At 39.4% G+C, this 21,008-nt stretch overlaps 2 protein-coding genes across 7 annotated transcripts in view; one reads left to right on the forward strand and one right to left on the reverse strand.

The window, feature by feature from the left end:
• The window catches only part of MYO1E (myosin IE), a gene marked incomplete at its 5' end in the record, with an annotated part of 82,750 nt that extends 65,958 nt beyond the window's left edge, over positions 1-16,792 (forward strand). Inside the window, 9 exons of the mRNA XM_080626434.1 lie at positions 1,711-1,825; positions 2,522-2,691; positions 3,139-3,284; positions 7,658-7,804; positions 8,986-9,143; positions 9,934-10,026; positions 11,350-11,554; positions 15,512-15,681; positions 16,105-16,792. Of these exons, the coding sequence (XP_080482560.1) occupies positions 1,711-1,825; positions 2,522-2,691; positions 3,139-3,284; positions 7,658-7,804; positions 8,986-9,143; positions 9,934-10,026; positions 11,350-11,554; positions 15,512-15,681; positions 16,105-16,181 (1,281 nt within the window). The 3' untranslated portion in view covers positions 16,182-16,792. The remainder of the gene's footprint in view (positions 1-1,710; positions 1,826-2,521; positions 2,692-3,138; positions 3,285-7,657; positions 7,805-8,985; positions 9,144-9,933; positions 10,027-11,349; positions 11,555-15,511; positions 15,682-16,104) is intronic.
• Positions 1-21,008, reverse strand: part of CCNB2 (cyclin B2) — a 34,732-nt gene that overhangs the window by 11,198 nt on the left and 2,526 nt on the right. The window contains exons 6-10 of one of the 6 annotated variants that reach the window (XR_013957735.1): positions 20,675-20,911; positions 19,730-19,870; positions 19,247-19,357; positions 18,732-18,955; positions 17,047-17,164 (exon numbers count right to left, since the gene is read on the reverse strand). Coding sequence is in view for 3 of the 6 variants with exons in the window: in XM_080626155.1 (XP_080482281.1) it covers positions 18,851-18,955; positions 19,247-19,357; positions 19,730-19,870; positions 20,675-20,911 (594 nt within the window). In the remaining 3 variants the exon portion in view is untranslated. The other 5 variants (XM_080626153.1, XR_013957736.1, XR_013957737.1 and 2 more) reach the window with 5 other exon arrangements.

The following is a 21,008-nucleotide window of genomic DNA, read 5'->3' on the forward strand; positions in this document are numbered from 1 at the left end:
AAAAAGTTTCTATGAGCTGAATTATTCTACATCTTTATTTATATGTTCTTGTATCAAAGACAGTCATCTGTCATATTGTTGAAGTGTTGGCTTAGGGTTATGTTCCTCTGGAGAAAAATCATCTTTTAGATGGTAAATGACAATATTTGTACCACCAGAGAGCACCTGGTGCTGTTTCACCTGTTTTGGTTAATCAGATGAAGAAGACTTGTTTTGCCTGGAAGTGTGAGGGGAGGATTTATAATACATTTTAAGAAAGGGTTCACACAGTATTTTTATAATTTAAGAACACATTTTAAGTGTTTTCATTGAACTTCCTTAATTACCTTCAGCTGCAGGTGAGAAGACTATTCTAAGTAGAGATTTTGTAATTAGCAGTATTGTGTTAGAGAAATAAATGGTGAGTGCTCACAAGAGATTATATCGATCTTCTTACTGTAACCTGAATTGTGCAAGGGCTTGATCATGCCATTGCTGGAGCTGAGGAGGCTTTTTTATCAGGAGCACTCAGGCTTGTGCTGAAACCCCATCTAGAGCTTGTGTGTTTGGGAAGAGATTTTTATTTTTATTTTTTTTTTTTTTTTTAGTAAACTTGCTGTAGATGGAGAGTTGCCAACTGTGCAATAAGGTTTTATGGGTGGCAGAAAGGAGGCTTCGTTGTTTACATTTCCATTAAAGGTCTGAATAAATAACTGTTCCAAGAGCAAGTGAGGTTCTGCGGAAGTGGTTTGCACTAGATCAAGTTTCCTCTTTAAGATCAATATGAACAAGAGTATTTTTCTAGATTTGCATGGTTTAGGGCAGCAAATTAAAAAAAGGACCCTAAAGGCCAGGTTTGCTTCTTGATATACTTGGTTTTACTAATTTTCTCTCTTGAAAGCCAGAAGAAAAGTCCTTACAAATGGTGAACACAGTAGAGGGAAATAATTAGCAACAGTCATTTCAGTGGTCTGATTTAGTACTGTAATTGTTACCCAAATGCTTGTGCTGATGAGACAAGAAAACATTTAACTAAAAGTAAGTAAAAGGCTATAGAAGTTGTCCTAATGCATTCAATTTACATGTATTTTAGTTGACCTGGGAAATTCTCAAAACAGGAGATGCACATTCCATTTCTGTTTTGATAAATCAGCATTTTCTCTTGAATTCTGACAATAATTTACACCTAAAAATCTTATTCTGTCATAGTGAATTTTAAGATCACAACTGTAAATCATTGAAGCCAGCCAACAGACTTCTTTGTTGGAAAAGAATGGAGCCAATGGACATGAAAGTAGGAAATTCAGACAGGGAAGAAAGTTGCATGTGAACACAGTGTGTTGTGTTACAAATTGCACAGATTCCCATAGACATGGTAATACTCTAAAACAAGAGAAATATGAATTTTGGAGAATGAGAAGATGGAGGCTGGATGGAGGCCCAGAGGAGAACCTTGAATTGTACCAGTAGAATATTTCAGGGCTTCCTCTTCTTTCACCATTAGATATCAAGATTAATGGATAGACTGGTAAAAGCTAGAACCACTCAAGCATCAGATTTTGTCCAGAAAAGGTTGCCTTAACATTCTGATCTCAGAACCCATAGCTGTGGTAGAGGCACCAGCTTGGATCTAGAGTGAAATGCACTGGAAGGTTGTTGAAAGTAAAATACAGCTTTTTCTTGACCTTTTCATATGAAATGTTTGACGCACCCTACTGTCTCTTTGTACAGCTCTTTTTGTTAGAAGAGATGAGAGAGAGGAAGTATGATGGGTATGCCAGAGCCATCCAGAAGGCATGGAGGAAGTATGTGGCCAGGAAAAAATACGTACAGATGAGAGAAGAAGGTAGGTCATAACTTCTGATGACAGATACTTCACACATGATTCTAGGAGAGAGTGCCACGAGAGATTAAGGAAATATCTCCCTCTCTATAGAGCAAGCCATGACATTGCAGATGACTGTCTAGGAATGACTGCAAAGTGTTGAACCCCTAAGATACCACTAAAGAGGTTGGCTGCTCTGTATGCATGAATTTCTTGGACTACCCAGTGTTTTGCTCTCAAAACAAAGCCAGACTGAGTAGGACATTGATCAGAGATGTTCCTGGGGAAGTGAAAGAGGAAAAGCTTCCCACGGTTATACAGGACTTAGATGGTCTGTAGATGATACAGATTATTCTGAGGACTGTAATGCTTATTTGCATACGTGACCTGGATTACGTGAATGAACAACATTCTGGGTTTGGGAGAGCTAGGTTTAATTTCCAGCAGTGAGAAATTCTTTAGTTCCTGAAGTGCTCCTAATTCACCAGAACTGCTGAACTTGCTAATGATGTATTTCATTACGAATGGATTTAATAATTACATGGATCATTATGTAGAAGATTGGTAATAGTGCTTCATTGTTTTTTTCCATATTATAAACAATTTGGTTATGACTTCTTCCCAGAAAGTTCTCCTTGAAACAGTTGGCTCTTTGAGATCATGAGTTTAGAAAATTCAGTAAATACTATTAATCGATGTTTATTTTTGGTATTTAAGCATCAGATCTATTGCTGAACAAGAAAGAGAGAAGACGAAACAGCATTAACAGGAATTTTGTGGGAGATTACATAGGCATGGAGGACCATCCAGAGCTGCGCCAGTTTGTAGGCAAACGAGAGAAGATTGATTTTGCAGACACTGTAACAAAATATGACAGACGGTTTAAGGTAGGTTTAAGAGCTGCATCCACTAATGATTAGTTCATTAGGGAGTTGCAGATAGCACTACCATCCTTTAATAGAAACTCCATCATGTTAGTGTCATACCATCTAGGATTCCAGCTTGAAAAAATAGAATCCAGTGGAATACATGGAAGCAGCTACACCCTAGTGACTAGAACATCGCCATTGCTAAACCTGTTGTCCCAGGATGAAGGTTTTATGGGACTCGCTGGACAGAAAGCTACATTAGTTAGGAAATGGGGAACAAAGCTACTGTCCTGTGCAATCTGACTCTGAGGTTGTGTGATTAATCCCATCAGTATTATTAATTTTTTTTTCCACTTGAACCAAATACTAACAGTATTGCCCAAATCACAATACATTGTGTATCTTTGGAACAGCATCCCATTAATCTCCCCATGCTATGTGTTTTCAAACAATTTTGTGTTTCAGAGCGTGAAGCGAGATCTTGTCCTAACTCCAAAATGCATATACCTGATCGGGCGTGAAAAGATAAAGCAGGGTCCAGAGAAAGGCCAAGTGAAGGAAGTCTTAAAGCGAAGGATGGAGGTGGAGAGAATTCTTTCTGTTTCTCTAAGGTCAGTACCTTGAAAATGTCTTTCTGTTGACACAGAAATCTGTGTAGGATGGGGGAAATAAGTTGGTTGATGGAGTGTGGATTTCCTAAGCTGTATTAATTGAATATTGTAAACAAAGAAAGCTGAAGCTTGACTTTTTTTCCAATCCCAACCCTAGTAAGTGTGCTATAGCAATAGATGTTTATAGCCAGCCACACAAACATTGTCTGACTAGTTGTTAAAATGTTTCACTTACTGGGTCTCACCAATCTGGTGCATCCCCAAAACTTATTTTGTGATGCATATGTTCACCATGTACAAGCACATTCTATTAAGTTATGGCTCAAGCTTGTATCCCAGAAATAATTCTTACTTATAGAAGTTCATCTTGTACATGTCCACTGCTTCCTAAAGGGGTGTTATCTCACTGGTGAGCTACTAAACTAATTTTTTCTAGTTGGATTTCACATCACTTCTGTTGACTGACTGGTGTCCACACAGAGCAGATAAACTCAGTTAGGTGAGCAAAACCAGAAAGAAACTGCCCATAAGACTAGTGTGTTCTTGCCTATATAATTTCATCATTTTGAAGATGAGTGAACAAAGCCTCTGGATATCTCTACATTTGTTATTGCAGTTTATCAGAGCTGGTAGCTGAGTGTCATTTAGTACAAAATGATACAGATCCATGGCAAGAAATATACTTTAAATATTGCAATAAATAACTATAAGTCCATAGTTGAGTGTATTGATAGCTATTGCGGAGGTTTTTTTAGTATATGCCTATAAAATGTTCCCATTAGCATAGCCAGAAATCTTGTTGCTGACATTATCCAGTACTTCAAAACAGCAGATTTCATTTTTTGCAGAAGGTTCACAGCCATTTCAAGATTAGGGGAACATCTGTAAGATGTGTCTGCTCACTGTACCATTTTCAAGACCTGTTTATTTATCATACATCTTTATAAGGAAAGTGTGCAAAAAAACTGTAGTAGATCTAGGTTAAAGATGGGAGCAGAACCTGTTTTTGTAGTGCTCAAAGTCTGGACTGTGTGCTGTGCAAACCTTGAACAGATTGCAGCCAGACGCTCGAGTTGGGCCTGTAGCATTCCAAAGGCATAGTCACATTGAGTCAGCTAAAAGAACGGCTGCCTGCCAAGTTAGTGAAAGCTGTTACACTCCTCTCACATGTCAATAGCAGTTCCACAGAACCTTCAGAAGCAAAAGCAAATACGTTTTGTTCAGAGGAAATACGTATGTTATATTATGTCCAATAATGTTTTGAACCTAGTTTATTGATTTTGTTTTGTTGTAAAAAACACCTGGTTTTGCATATTTTAAAAGCAAGCTATCAAACTGTCCAGGTATTACTCCAAAACCAAACCCTTAAAAACCGATGGAGGCAAGCAGACTTTTCCCTATTACTTTATTAGTATGGTCTGAGTTCAAAATGAGTCTAATCAAGGGATCTCTTAAATCTGCATTTAAGTGGTATAGTAGTAATACAATGTGTGGCTGCAGAGGCTGTAAAAGTTACTACTTCTCTCGAATCTGAGATAATCTTGTCTCAGTGACAAGAGTTAGCACTTGTAATATTTAACACTCTGCAATTAATAAAACTAGAGTGAAACCTTTATTTAGTACATATATTACCTGCTATGTACTTGGAGGGGGCAGACCCAAACCAACCAACCAGGTTTTCATGGAATTTTTAGCTAAGTGGAGTTTTAGCTAAATCAATACAAAATGAAATATATTTTAAATGGGAGAAAGAGGATAACTGGATTCTTGCACTGCTATCTATCTGAACAGTATATGTCTAGAAACCATGCATGAATTATTGACACAAGCTTGTATCAATACACTTAGGGACAAAGGCAGAATAATTAGCACTGCTGACATGCATTAGCAGCAGTTAACACTTTCTAACAATTTAAATTACTAAAAAGGCTGCAATTCAAAGTGCAGATGCCCAATTTGGAATTTATTTCAAGAGCTGAGAATGACAATCCATACTACTCATGGAAATGTTCTTGCATTTTTAGTAACAATAAATAACTGAGCTTTATAATTCACCTGATAAGGATTGACACAGGACATCCTAACAGTATTGTGAAGTCAGACTCTTGCCAAATCAGAAAAAGAAAGGACCACTGACTGGATAATATTTGCTGCAGGTCTTGGGCTTTTCTTACAAATCTCATTCAAAGCCTTGCTGAGTCTCTAGTCTGCTTGAGGATAGGAAAGGAGGTCATGCTTTTACTCTTCGTAGTTCTCTTACTGCTCTTTTGAATACCAATTAGGTATGTTCGTAGTTTTGTACACCCTTTTCCAAACTATGGAGAAGATTTCAGGACTTAAAAGGATATTATAAAGTACACAAGTGGTAGGTAGATTCATCCTTTACCTAATGTCTCAAGTCTTTTATGTGATAGTCAAGAGCACCTCTACCTCTTGACACACTACGAAGCTATTTTTAATTCTGGATAAAAAGGTACTCACAGTCAGTAGCCTTCAGTAACCAGATGAGAAGTTGGAGTCAGAAAGGAAGACCTGCTTCCCCCTTTCAGATTTATAGTCAGCAATCAGGCAAACCACCTGGGAGAGCAAAAGGGACGAGCATGCTTGAAGTGGAAATCTGTGACTGCTGAGTAATTAGGAACAAAAAACAGTAATGAAGGCAAATAGACTTAATGACATAGGGGGTTGGGTTTGGATTTAGGTTTTTTTTTCCTGAGCTGTATGTTGAGTCAATTAATTTATTTGGAATTACTCTGAAGCATTGAAGCAATGAATACATATATAGATTTAGGTGAGATATTGGCACCTTCTTTGTGTGATGGTGTTGTTCTGCAAACTATAGTAAGAAGCTGGCTTTTAGAGACAGGTGTGTAACTTGGACTTGGCCTTCACCTGGCTACCACAGCCTTAACTCATAATGAATGTCAGTTCTAAATCCAATAGGATTGGAAAGGTCCATTTCTCCAGAAAGATGCAAATTGAGAGTGCCTTTTTCACTTACTAGGTGATATTTATTGAAATAAATTACTATTATAAAATAGTATTTTCTGGTATTAGTAAATTAGCAGCAGAAGATTGACCAACAACATTGACAAAAGAGCAGAGAAGCTTTGGCTTCAGACTCCCTGCTGTGGAATAAACAACCTTGAAATGGAGCCACCCATGTTCTACTGGGAATATTTAACAGTGTTTAACTTAACTTAATACTCCTTTCTTCAATGATTACACTCCATTTTGTGAAATACTGTGCTGTGATTGATAATTGCCTTGTGACAAGGTTAGGCAATTTTCAGCTCTCCGTATCTGTCAGGAGTCTTGTGCTGTCTCTTCTTCCAGACACATTTTCCCACACTAGATCATTCTCAGGTGGCTGCATGGGAACATGGATGAGACATTAAGAAGTAAGGGAGGAAGAAAATCAACCTACTAGGAAAGGGAATGAATTCTAGCATGAAGAAAGGAACAGAAATATGCATGGATTTTAACTAGCTTCAAAATACAGTTGGTTTACTGTGGGACTGGCAAATTGAACCACAGCATCCTGTGGTTGCTTATAAGCTATTCAAATCGGGAAGTAAGGGGGGAACCCATGGCCTCCATTTTCATGTCTTACAGTTTTCTTTGGAAAGCTTTGTTTATCCTCCTTTGTGGAAAGGATGCAGAAGCAGACAGGCTCCAGTGTAGTTATAGCTAGGAAGTATGCCAACATGCTGTTCAAAGGAAGAGCGATACACATACAAAAATCTTAGAAGCATGCTGGAACAATGGTAATCCTGGCTAGGACACAGCAGAACTCTTTTTAGTGTGGGGACTCTGGGAGGTCAGAAACCAGCCTTGCCAAATTACTGATGTGGATATAGTTCTGTGGTTTCACATCTTCACAGATGTGTGGTTTCACAACTTCAGCAGGTGTAAATAGTGGTTGATCCAAAGGTGGTGGTGGAACAGGGGTGTATGGTTTGTACACTGTGTTAAACCAGTCCAAACTAAAGCTACGTTGGCAGTTTTCATTCCAAATTTGCTTGCCTTGGGTTTCAGCCTTACTTCAGTAATCTTCAAGTTTCTGATTCACTTCTAATCACAAGTTTTGCCATTATTGAAGAGATGGACTTTAATTGTAATCTTAATGGCACATGTTCTTTTGCTAACAGTTATTACTATAAAATGACTGAGTAATAATCTTTTCTCTCAGAAAGCTCCTGAAAAAAACCCCAAACTTGGTCTCAGAAAGCAAGACTGCAATTAATGCTGCTTGGACTTCCACATGTTTTTAAACGTTAACCACGGGTACTCTGCAAATATCATTATAATGCTAGCTGTATTTGCTGATGAAATTTGAATGTGAATGTTAACATGCTCTGATTTCTTTTCAGCACAATGCAGGATGACATTTTCATTCTCCATGAACAGGAATATGATAGTTTGCTCGAATCGGTCTTCAAAACTGAGTTTTTAAGCCTCTTATCAAAACGATATGAAGAAAAAACACAAAGAAATCTACCTCTGAAATTTAGCAATACGTGAGTTATGCTTTTTCAATGGGCTTTTAATAATAAATAGTCTTTGTTCTGTCTGCCAATATAAGTAAGTTCTAGTTTTTGAGCTCCTGACACTATGCTTTAAGGTAATAAGAGCCAGCAGAGTGTAAAAATCTGTATGAGCAAAGAGACCAGACTCTGCTTAGCTCATCCAAGTAATAGGTTAGGATTGTACCTGTGCCGTCTCCCACTTTTCACTGTTTTTGTGCATAGAAGAGTTGCTTTTGTTCTGCTGAACACAGTGTCTAGGCTCAAGGGTCTTCAGCTTTGTGCTACAGAGCAGCTCTGTGCGAGCAGAGCTGTCACCACACAGCAAGGGCCAAGCTATTCACTGCACAATTAATGTGCAACCATACTGCAAGATCTCCATCTCTGTGCCGCTGCTGTTTCCTATCATGAGAAGGGAGCATCCTCTTCCAAGTTCTTAACCTTGACTTAGGAGTGGAAACAATGAGTTTGAAAGACAGTTTCTGGAAACATACTGTAACAATGTGAAATGCTGATATTTCTTCTAGGGACCAAGGACTGCAGGGTAAGAGAGTAGTTCTAAAGGAGTTCATTACGTAAATTATATTGGGAACATTTTTTAGAAACAAGCCTGTAAATCTACACAATGTTTGAGCATTTTAGCTGTAAGGACATGCTGGAAACTATTCCAACAAACATGTGCTTTTGTTAATACTCTTACTTGTTAAGCAGATTAGCAACAGCAGGCCTTGGATTTGTATGTTTATTTGATTTGAAAAAGTGGAAGAATTAGAAAAGTTAACAGGAGGTTATTATTTTAATTTGGAAAGGATGTAGGAAGACAATTGAAGTGTGAAACATGGCTGTAGTGTATACTCCTGTATACTGGGAACCCAAGGCCAGGAGTAAAAGTTTTGTTTGAATGCTTAACTGTACACTTTGACCTCTCTGGGGCATCTTAAGCTTCCTTAGAGTAGCTCTAGCAAGGAAGTAAAAACATTAATTAACAAGAACATTTTAAAAAGCATGAAAGAGACATAATCAGGCAGTTTGTCACCTGAGTCACTTGGGGAATATAGATTCTTAGTCCAAACTTTTTATATTTCTAAGTTACCTGCTGCCAAGTGATACTGTCCTGATTTGCCATAGTACTTTCTGGCTTTTTATTCATGTGTTCACGTGTTTATATTTATTAGACTTGAAGTGAAGCTGAAAAAGGAGAGTTGGGGGCCCTGGAGCAGTGGTGGTTCTCGACAAGTGCAATTTATGCAAGGCCAAGGAGATATAGCTGTTCTGAAGCCAAGTAATAAGGTGCTGCAGATCAGCATTGGACCAGGGTTACCAAAGAATTCCCGTAAGTATGAATTTCCTTTAGGCATTAGTGAATGACTTAGAAACTTAGAGTGGCTGATTCTTTCCTTGCTTGCCTCTAGCCTCAGCATGTTCTTTGTTATTTCTCTGTAACATTTAAATGAAGATCCAAGTTACAGATCCTAACAGTCGTGCTGGAATTTTGTTGCTTTCACTATATACCAACTGTTTCTGAAATGTCTGCAATTCTTTGCTCTGTGGCAAAAGAAATGAGGGCATTTAATTGTGTGACATAGTACAAATGGCACAATTAGCCAAGTATTTTGGGGAGGAGTCTCTGACTCTGCTGAGCTCCTGCAGTTCCTGCAATCTAGCTGATGAAAGGTCTGCATCAGGACAGAACAGGTTGTGATAGGAGGAAAGGTGTAGCATCTGTGCATCACCAAAGACTGAGCTGCAACTACACCAGCCTCTCGAATTAAGTGTCCTGTCTTTTTCTCATACTAATTGGTGATCAGAAACAGTATAGTCCAAAGTACTGCTGTGCCAGCTACCCATGGTTTATAAACAAGTTCATAAAGCTAACAGTCTTTTGCACCTCATTTACTGCAGTCTTGAGATAGCTTTACTTTATGTTCTGTGGCTGAACTGGATCACAAAAGGGAGAGTATGCCCAGGTCATCTTTTTTGCACCTAAAGCTGTAGAACAACCTGGCCAGTGCTGTACGTTTCAGATTTGTTGTTGCTGAAGATCGGCACTTTCTGATCAGAGTACGGGTCAGGCAGCCAGGACTTACCCTTAGATAATTAAATGTTTGGGTTTTCTTTTTTAGGTCCTACTAGACGGAACCTTACCCAAAGTAGAGGGTATTCCAGCAGGTCTCAAAGTCAGACTTACCCTATGAGAGCCGCACCACCTCCTCCTGGTAAGTCCTCTTAGCCTCAGGCAAAAACAGAATTCAGGTTTTCACTTTACTCTTGTCATCTGGTAATTTTTTTACATGTCAGATCCTAGTAAAGGTTTAAAATCCTCTTTAAAAGATCCTGTCAGCATTGTTTGAGCATTGTACTGTTTGAGTCAGCAGACAAGACAAACTGCTATTCCACCAGAGATGTCCTGGTTGTCACGGATGCTGGCATTTTCAGCAACTTAATGCAAGATGTGGAATCTAAACCTTGCCCCTTAGCCTTCTCCACTTTCAAGGGTAAAAACAATACACTTACCAAGTCATAGACAGTGTTTTGCAGTGAGACTGCTTTCAGTGCCAGTAAACAATAGAATGTGATTTATGCCTCAGTTGTCCCACCCTGATTCATAACTTTTGTGTATGCTAAAGGCTGAGATGTATCAGCTGTGCCAGTGAGCAGCATGGCTTTTTCTGCATGGGATTGATGTCATTAGGGTGTTTCACTTCTGCTCTTGAGAGATATGATTAATTTAGCCTGTGAAGTCAGAGGGGATAACAATATTCCATTGACAAAACATTCCCTAAGTGGTTTTAGGTTTGTTTTTTTTTTAATTATGCTCCCAGAATACTTTCAGTCAGCTGCTGTTTACTGAGAAGCACAATGCTAATGGTGTGAGCTGGGTGTGCAACCAGTCTTGGTCACCAGATTAACTAGACAGTTCCCAATCCTCACAGCTGTAAGAGTCAAACTAAGGACTGCATGGTCTGCAACAACTGCTTGTAGTAAAGTGAGAAATTACTGTAGTTGAGAGTTAGCCTCTCTGTGAACACAGATAGTAAATATTCATACAGAGTGAGTTAAAGCAAGGAAAGTCTGTTCTAATACTTTCAGCAGTTCTATAGCTAGATGAAAAAGCCAAACATTAGTTGAAGAAGCCTTGTGCCTGCAGACACTGCCCAGAGTTGCCTTGCGTAGGTAAGGTAGTTCAGATGTAAATTTACACGTGTCCAAGGCACCAGTGGATACCCATTCCTGCAGTATGGCCTTTTGTAATCAAGTATCTCCCAGTGCTTATGACAGGTCCTTACCAGACATCCTCTTGCTTGTAACATCCAAGGCACACATCTCTAACTTGAGCACAAGCCCATGAAGATCTGATACAAAAACAGATAGCCAGCAGACTGTGAACCCTGTCTAAATCAACATCATTTTAAAGTACCTCTGTAGCCGGGTCTCACTGACAGCCAAATCTGATAGCTAAGCCATCAACACAAAGAGAAGATTACCTTTACTGAGTTATAGTTTGGAGTGGATGTGTTCACACTTTATTTACTTTCTAGGTCAGCAGCAAAATGGAGTAATAAATCCCCCACAGTTCGTAGCACTTCCCCAGGCCCCAGGAAACCAGCAGGCCAATCAGAAAAACCTGTATACAAATATGACACGTCCAGCTTTACCACGGCAACTGTCAGGAGGATCAGGCAAGATTTCACAGCAACCAGAAAGCCTGGATTTCTTGAAAGTACCTGACCAAGGAGCAGCCGGGTAAGATTTTACATTAAATCTGAGAAAAAAGTGTCAATTTTTGTAAATAGCTTTACACACACAAACTGACTTACATCTGACTCACGCTGTGTACGGAGATGACCAGATTGTGCTACTGAGCTGTACTCTAAAGTATCATCATCTTCCATAGGATTTAAAAATGCATATTTCATCATGAGCCTTTAGGAATGAAGGTGAACCAGTTCTAGTTAATACCTTAAATTTGCCTGGTGTAACTTTTAGTTAAGGGTATTAAGACACTTAAGAGTTTGACTAGGCCTTCTTTCCCTCTGGTTTGCAGATAATGAACAGCAGATTTTTGTGGCAGTCTCATGCCCAGAAATGCTGGCTAATAGTCTTTTTGTTCCACTTTTGACTCGACTCATATACCAGAATTGTACTTCCTTTTAAGGAGGAAGGCTTGGCATGACAACAAGATTATTTTAGCATCATTTGGACTTCTAAGCTGCAGCCTTCCAGAATATGTTCCCAAGACAATCCTACAAGGTTTATGGGTGGGTGGGTCTTACTAGGTCACTAGGCATTTTGCAGTAGCCAAGAGTCAAAAGTATCAAAGCAAATCACCAGATTTGTAGCAGAAAGACAAAACCAATAAATCAGGGGCTTAGTAGAGGGAAGCAGAACAAGTTGTTGTCATCTCTGAAAACAGCTGCTCCAGATCTTGGCTGAAAATTTGGAAGCAGTCAAAACCTCTGATTTGTGGAAATCAAAAGACACAAGTCTTCTGTCAAGTATTTATGGGACCGTAGTGCTCCAGAATGTTAAAGGCCTTGCAAAATTTTAAACTTTCCAATGACTGAACCGATTCTGCTTCAATTTAGCCTTTTTATTCCTCTCTTTTATAGAACATTAATGGAGCTTTACTGTAGTGGGAATTTGAGCACCACTTAATCAAAGAATTCTGTCAATTCAAGCACAAAAAGAGAAATAATCTGGTTTTGAATAAGCAGTTTGTGTTTTTCATTGTTACTTAATTCTGATGTAAGCAAGTCCCAGAGCATATTAAATCAACAAGGAAGGTTCTATTAGAGAATAAAAGTCCACTGGGGTAAGGTGTAATAACTTTGCATAGTAATGGTTAGTGCAGATGCAATTCTATGCTCTGCAGCTGAGGTAAACACACATGATAAACACCTCCAACAAAACACACTGTATTAAATGACATCTTCACTGCCTGCCACAGTTTTCACTGATGAATATACTCAGGTTGGGTAGAAAAAAGACCCAACGACAGCCACAGCAGTAATTGTAACCAGAACAAGTAAGGAACAGGTATGCCATCACTTACCTCTGCATAGATTTTGTAGAAGTTGAGCTTTTCTACAGGAAGCCGCAAGTAAAGCAAAAGAGTATGTAGTAACATAGCACAAAGTAACAACTTATTCTAAGGGAAGAGGATGTTTAGGAGGGCTGCTTGTTTTGTTCTTTTGGGTTTGTTGTGGTTTGGGTTTTTTTTTCTTTCAAAGCAAGCCAAAGCTGTAGGAGACACACAGTAACAATATGGATGCTACTGTGTAAAGTAAGGGAACACCTAAAAAGGGCCTAGCAAAGTTAGTTACTATCTGTCCAGTACACCCCAGGAGTTCATTGAATTGTGGTTCCTACCTGAATTGTAAAATAACGTTTTGGTCAGAAATGGTGGAAAGTGCCTGCTCTGAGAGGAGCAGAGTGCAGCCCTGCGAGGGTGACTTTAGGTGAGCATCAAAGCAAGTAGGTAATTGTTTGGTTTTACATTTGTAAAAGTGGTTGACTGGTGTAGGAATTGGAGTATTTTGACTTAGCCTATTCCATGCTTTGTTAGTGCCAGTAACCCCATGTTCTGAGCACAGTCAGAAGAGCAACTTGTAATCACCATAACAGACACAACCCGGTTATTGTCCCTATCAGTACTGACTGGGACAGAAGCGTGTGTCGATGCATGTCCCCAGAGCTGGTTCAGGCACACTCCAGCGCATGTCGGTGGTGTCGCAGCGCAGACCAACCGGCAGCGCCCGCCCCCTGCTGTCGCGATAGTGGCACCGCCGCAGGTCAGGCTTTGCTTTGGCTGACACTGGCAGGACAAGCTGTGTGTTCCTTTCCATCACCTTCTCGCTGCCCACAAACTGCTGTTACCCTTGGCCAGCATAAGCATAAGCATTAGGGACCTGGCTGGAGCGCACAGTAATCTAGCCAAGTAAGCATATCCTTCGACAAATAGATCAACTCGCAAAACCAGGCGAGACCAGAGTCGGGCTCACAAACAAATGGAGGTAGGAAAGCCCAACACCACAGGGGTTCTGCCTGTCCTTCCTTCCAGTTCTTCCTGTTAAGTACCAGTCCCAGCACTCAAATTTCTCCAATATATTCACCACTAAGAAAAACACATCCTAGGGGAGTTTGACAGCAGCAACAGACCAAAAGGAATTAATTGTACAAAACAGAGTTGCATTATGAGCTCCTTTCTTACTGTACCCAAAAGAACCATCATTACTAACTGCATCCAGTGGTGTGGTTCAGGTAGGTTTTCCTCTGTGAAATGAGTAGTTTAGGGGCAGCTCAACTAATGACCAAAGGTAATAGCAAGACCAGTGTTAATACAATCTATAGAGTCATGGCTAAACAGTATTGGAGGGCAAGGTTCACTCTTACTGATTTCATGGATGAAGCATACAAAGGGAAAATTGAGCTAGAACTGATGGATACAGAGCCCAAAGGCACAGAGCAGAGTGGAGCCCCTTGCTTCTGAACTCCTGGTGGAGCCTCAGTGCATCTGTGTCCTAACCGGGGGAGGTGTGGTGCTGCTAAAGATGCAGTGGTACTATGACAGCTTTAACTTTCAGTTATCATTAACAATCCAATACAAACCTAAGTCAGAAACCACCATGCTTTCACCAGAAAAACATCTCATTCAGCATGTTCTTGTCCTAGGGTGGCTGCAGAAAAGCTGAGCGACTTTTCTAAGACTTGCTCTGAATTCTTTTATTTCCGTATGTAAGTCTAGGTTTGATAACATATCTTAGCCCAAGCAAAGTCAATACATGCTGACCAACAGCAGAAAATCCTCTCTCACAGTAGATAAATTTAGAATTGAAATACTATTCTAACTCATACTTAAAAGCTCATTTTCTGGTGCAGTTCACTCTGTAAAACTAGACAAAGGCATACTGATAAAAATTAGAACTTAGCATAAGTAACTATAAGCCTCTCCAAGAGCTGTGTGATGTTACAGAATTATATGAACTGATTGCAGTTGGCTCCTCCACATTACTGCAGTGTTTTTAATCATTCATCACATTTATTTATTTACATTAAACTGACATATTGCATCTAATACCTGTTCTCTCTTCCAGCCTTTATTACCTGATGAGCTGACAAAATGCATTTCTTCCCTCTTTCCCCTTCCTATCTTTGGAGTGGTCACAGCTGTGACAGAGTTTGTGCAGCATCTCCCCTGTTGCTTCAGAGTTGACTATAACAGAACAAGTCCATAGATGGCCCTGGAGTGTGAGGCAACTTAAAAGAGAGACAGTCTCTTACAGCTTAGTCACAAGAATGGTAAAGTAGCAAGACTGTGAGCTAGAACTTTGTTTTTAATACTGGAAACTACAGTGAAGTTGGGGCATGGGGAGAGACAGACTGAAGGGTGTAGCTGCCAAAATACACAGGAACTGCATGTACATATTTGTTTACATTCTAGCCTGAGCACTAAAATGCTATACTGAGCACTATGCATTTGAACTGCTCTTTGGAAGTACCTATTCATCCATTTCAGTAGGGAAGAAATGGCAACTAGGCCTTTCACAGGGAAGTGTTAGATGGCTATTTTAAATTTAAAAGAATCCTTTTCCCCTTGTTCTGTGATACTCTCTAGAACCAGTCCATTAGCACAGAGGGGTTGATAAGGCTTAGGTTCAAGTCATATACTTCAAAGCACATTTATGTTTTTTCTCCCATCAGCATTCGCAGGCAGACAACAAACCGACCACCACCAGCTGGAGGAAGGCCAAAACCACAGCCCAAGCCTAAGCCTCAGGTACCACAGTGCAGGGCATTGTATGCGTATGATGCTCAGGACACAGACGAGCTCAGCTTTAATGCCAACGATGTGATTGATATAATTAAAGAAGGTATGTATTGATAAGAAGACATGACTTTTTGAGCTACCCCACAGTTATTCCCCCTTATTAAGCTTGCCAATCTCTATGACAGCTCAGAGAGTAGTCTCCACACCCACACCAATCAGACCTCATCAGTGAGGTATGCATTACTTGGTACTCCAGATCTGTACTCCAATTCTGTAATTCTGTCACAGGCTTTGGCTGAAAATTACCACAGATATAGCACAAGAACCAAAAAAGTTACAAACCAGTCCTAACTCTTTGTGTCTTTAAAGCAACCTCCTAAGGCAGTGATGCAGCCAAAAGATCAGCAAGCTAAGGTTCTTCACATTTCTCCTGTCCTTCACAAAAAGGCTCTCACTTTGTCGAACAGGTTTGCAAGGCTGCCTGTTCAGTTTACAGAACCTCACCACTTTGCTTTCTTTGTCCTAGATCCTTCTGGCTGGTGGACAGGAAGACTACGAGGGAAACAGGGTCTGTTTCCCAACAATTATGTCACAAAGATATAAAAGTCTCAGATAAAAATTGGCATGAAGTTACCTGTGGTGGAAGATGGTTTTCCTTGCCTTCAGGACATGGTGGTTCTGAGATCTGCCATTATCAGCAGGGTTTTCACCAGTGAAGTTGTACATGAGCAGGAAGAAAGTTACCCACAGCACAGACTTTGATCATTTTGTCTCAGAAGCATACAGCAATGGACATACAGACCAATTATTTATTATATTTAAAACCTGGTTTTAACACCTATTAAGTGAAGAGTACTCAAACTTACATATTCCTGAAACAGAAAGGTGCTTTGCAGTCTGGGACCAGGGACTTTGAACTGGCTGTATTTAATAAGTGCCTTCAGCTGGGTATCAGTAACCTTTGCAATTATCTACTGAAGATGTTAAATGCACATTTCCTCTAATGCAGATCATTCTGGGGAACATGCTAAGTATGCTGCTACATGTCAAAAAAGATTTAGGCCAATTTGAGATATTACCATCTAAAAACCTACTGTGATGGTGTATTTAAGTAATTCTGTACAGAGTTGTAATGGAACTGCTTTGTGTTTGCTGATGTGTTTAGGGACTCCAACAGGCAGTCTAAGAAGTTAAAACAGAAAACCACATAGTACTGTATGCTAAATAATGTTGCCTTCTTTGAGATTTATAGTGTAATATGGCTGGCCCATGTTGGATTTATGTTTAATGCTCTACCTAATTGTCTTATTGTAATAATTGTCTTTATGCAGAGCTGTACATTTATAGAATCAGATCATATACTGTATATAGAAACTGAATATGATAGAAACATGTATGAATGTATAATGTAGTATTCCATTGCTGTTATTCATGAAGTAGTTCTAGAGTTTTTATGCCAGGTACTTACAGATATGCACTACTCCTTTCAAATGGCAATAGCATTATTGCTCAAATCTGATTGCCTCCCATACCAGAGTGACTGTTGCTTGCCATACAGTTAGTTACCACCATTCATGCTTTGCCTTCTGAACCTCCAGAAAATAAAACAGAAGCAACAGTTAGCTGAACATGTCTGTCCTTTGTGCAGTTTGTTTCCAGTTACATATATAAACGTATCCCTTCACAATGTCTGTTGATTTTACTGCCTGGATTTCTAAAGAAAAAAATCCCCTTCCTTTGCTCCAACACATTTTCACCATGCCCAGCTCACATGCTGTACATTAATTTTCAGTTCTTAAGAGCAGCTCAAAAAAAAAAAAAATTCCTGTGTATGTTAACACATTGCATAAGCTTTAAGATAAAGCTGAAAAATCTTGAATCCCATCCCTCCTAAACTATTGCCTGCATCTAGTTTAGGCACACTTAAACTTCCCCCTCCAGCAAGGGATAACAGACTGTGGAGTCTGCTTCTGGAAGCTGGGTCTTAGTCTAGGAGGAATCATATACACAAAAACTGATCAAGCACATTTTTCAACAGACCATGTGCAGGAAGTGCTAGGTTGACTTATCCTATGGGAGAAAAGTCTGCTGCTCAAGATAAAATGCAGTAGTAGTAGGGGGAGCACTGAATTCTAGGCCATTTTTGCAGTATTTAGTTGTTCTAAATCAGAACCAGCACACTCATGAAGAGGAGATACTGGGAGAAGGGAGGTAAAAAGTGTAACTTAACAAGTCTGTAACTTAACATTAGTTATATAGCACTAAGTTAACAAATAAATAGCCTTAAATGAGGTATGAGGCAGAAAAGACAGATTACTCATATAGTTATATTCCTATAGGAGAATGGAAAAGAAGGGGAAGAAAAGGGAGAGAAAAAGGCAGGAAAAATGAGAGAGACCAGAAGGGAGAAAAATCTAGAAAAAGAAAAACCCTAGGAAAATCTGGGAAAAGGCAGGAAAAGCTAGTAAAAGCTGAAGAAAGAAAAGGCAGGAAAAAATCTAGGAAAAGGCAGGAAAATCTAGGAAAAGGCAGGGAGACTGGTTGGCAGCAAAAAAAAAGCAAGCAAGAAAACAAGAAAAAACAGAAGAAAACAAAAAAAAAAGAAACAAAAAAAAAAGGGGAAAAAAGGGTGGTGGTATGAGTGAAGAGGCAGTTGAAAGCTGGGGGGTGTGTGTGTGTGTTGCAGTATGTCTTAGAAATCAAGCAGATTTTAAGAACAGAGTTCCTAACCACAGATATTTACCAGGCTAGTATGTTACAGCCAGCCTACCTACCTCCCCAAATGTGAAGGTAACAAATGACAAAGAAATTCCTGTATACTGCTTTAGACCAGACACTGAAATAAAGTACATACTTGAGGGACACCAAGAAAAGATAAACTCTCTGCCTGGTTTCATACCTTAACAGTGAAAACAGTAAGTTACTAAATATAACTCACTATAAAGCCTGGAGATTCTCACTAGAAACAACCTCTGAGAATAATCATCCACATTAATTACAAGCTGTATCAATCACCTATTCAGTCAGACGCCTTGCTTGGACATTAAACATCAGATGTTTAACGTAGAGCCTTTAAGATTCACTCTTATTCATAAAAGAGAAGCTTTATTTCTAGGCAGAGAGTTGTATTACAAATAAAATTTAAAACTTCACCTTCCAAACCTGAAATGTCTCTGGTACAGCTGGAATGCTATGTACAAGGAGCAGTAGTTTTGCCTCAACAGGCTGATAAAGACAAAGTGCATACATCAACAGAACTTTGCTGCCTAGGGTTATCCCAAGAGTGGTAAAGCCAGGTCCTTGATTATCTTGCTGTTCAGTTGAGGGATTGTGCTTATCATCAGTAGTTTGCTACTTGCATACTTGTTCTTTGTAGCCTGCAAAGGTAGAGGAACAGCATTACAAAAGATAAATACTGTGCACATAAAACATTTTATAATTTTGGGTCTTTTAGGCTGACTATTTGGAAAACAAACAAGCAAAGTTACCAAGAGCCCAGTTCGTCTAAAAATACTTTGAAGTTAGTACTAATGCAATGCCCTCTTCTCACAGCCTTATCAGAATAGCATAGACTTTAAGGTAACCTACAAAACATTTACCTAAGGAGCCAGAATATACAACAAAGGTTCTCTCTAAAACATTTAGAAGATTTAAGTAGTGGTACTTACAGTGTATTTAGTTAAGTTCTCATTTACTTTGAAAACATTCTTGGCCATATGTTTCATAGTCATCTCAAGACTGTCTTCTGTATACCCAGTGTAGTACTCTTGCTTTGCATCCTGCAATGTAACAGCAACAGATCCAAGACTGATGAAGTGGGGATTGCTGCTCAAGGCACAGTCACTTCAGGTAGCCAATGCCCTAACCTTCATGGCTTAGCCTTAAGTGCTAAGAAATGTAGCACTGTCAGTTTAAGCGACAGATCCAGAATTACTTCTGGTGCAGAGTAGGAGTCTGGACACCAATGCCAAGAACCACATTTCTACACGGAGGAGAACATAAAAACAGCAACACTTGCAAAGTAACCAGTAGTTGAATTACAATTCACTATTCATGGTCCACACTTTCATTACTCTATATGTACCATGAAAATTATTAAGATCTATCTTTATTTACAGCATGACCTTCACTAACTCTATTCAAATACTCACCCATTTGTTATGTCCCAGAAGCTTCTGGGACAAGCATAATGCAGCAGCTGCAATCTCTGAAGGACGATGGTGAACCATGTCATAGTCTATCAGCGTCAGCTCCATTAGGTATTTTGCTAGTGTATGTTGCTTAGCGTCAGCCTACCAGATTGAGAGTTTGTTAATCCACAAAATTTCACTTCACCTTACTGTAATAATTCAGAATTGTTTATTAATTGACAAAAATAGTTTCTTAACAGGCACTCATGTCAAAATTGAGACAGGAGCCCAAACCAGTCTAGTCTAGCACCCACATAGAATTCAGACACAAAGTCAAGCAAGGGAGATAGAAAACTGCAGTACCAGGCACTGCTGTGCCCAACCAAGGATACAAATGCTCCTTCTGTAATACACTGGGAGGGAGGGGGACAAACAACATAACACAAAATTGCAAAACATGCCAAGGAGATCCTTATTAAAGCAGTCCCCTAACATCGAGCATTACCTAGTGGTCAATTGAGGTAACTGAAACCCATTTAAGTGTGGGCAGTTCACTCGAGACAGTGAACTGTCTGGTCAAAGATAAAGTTAAAATTCTTATTCTTAAACAATACAATATTTACATCCAGAAGTTATGAGGAACAGCAACACTGCTCCCCTTTACACTACGGACTACCCAAATCACCAGAAAAAAGATTAAAAGCAAGTATTCTGCTCTGGGTATGTTTAACAGTAAAATTACTGCCACAAAGACTGAACACAGTGGCCAGTAAATACAAACACGAACTGCTACTGGCTGCCACAGTGATGTCATGTTACTCCACAGGGTGGAGTTTCATAGCTGAATTTCTTGATCCAGCGTGTAAGCAGAAAGGTAGTAAGATCACATGATAAAAGTGCCAGAAGCAATCCTGGTAAGATTTGACACATCTAAGAAAGTTCTAGATAATGAGGACAAGTACCCACCTCCCCAGCTTTTGATGCTCTTCTCAAGAAATGAATTGGAAGAGGTCGCCCCAAATTGAAGTGTAACTCTTGAAGAATCACGATCTCCATTTCTCTGATTTCGTTACTGGTGTAGGCATTATCAGTAATGTAAACAAAGTCTGCTACATCAGGAGAGAACATCTCTTCATATTTTGAAGCTAGAAGCAGTGCTGTTACACCCACCAACTGAAGCCTCTTACGAGGCACTGGATGACTCTGCAACATATGAATTTAAAAATCAGGCCACAGAAAGTCAAACTCTACATCAACAGATTCTTATTTATCGTTTTAAACCACTAGTATAACAGGGCTT

This window comes from Psittacula echo, assembly GCF_963264785.1.
Source record: "Psittacula echo genome assembly, chromosome: 10".
Lineage (NCBI taxonomy): Eukaryota > Metazoa > Chordata > Aves > Psittaciformes > Psittacidae > Psittacula > Psittacula echo.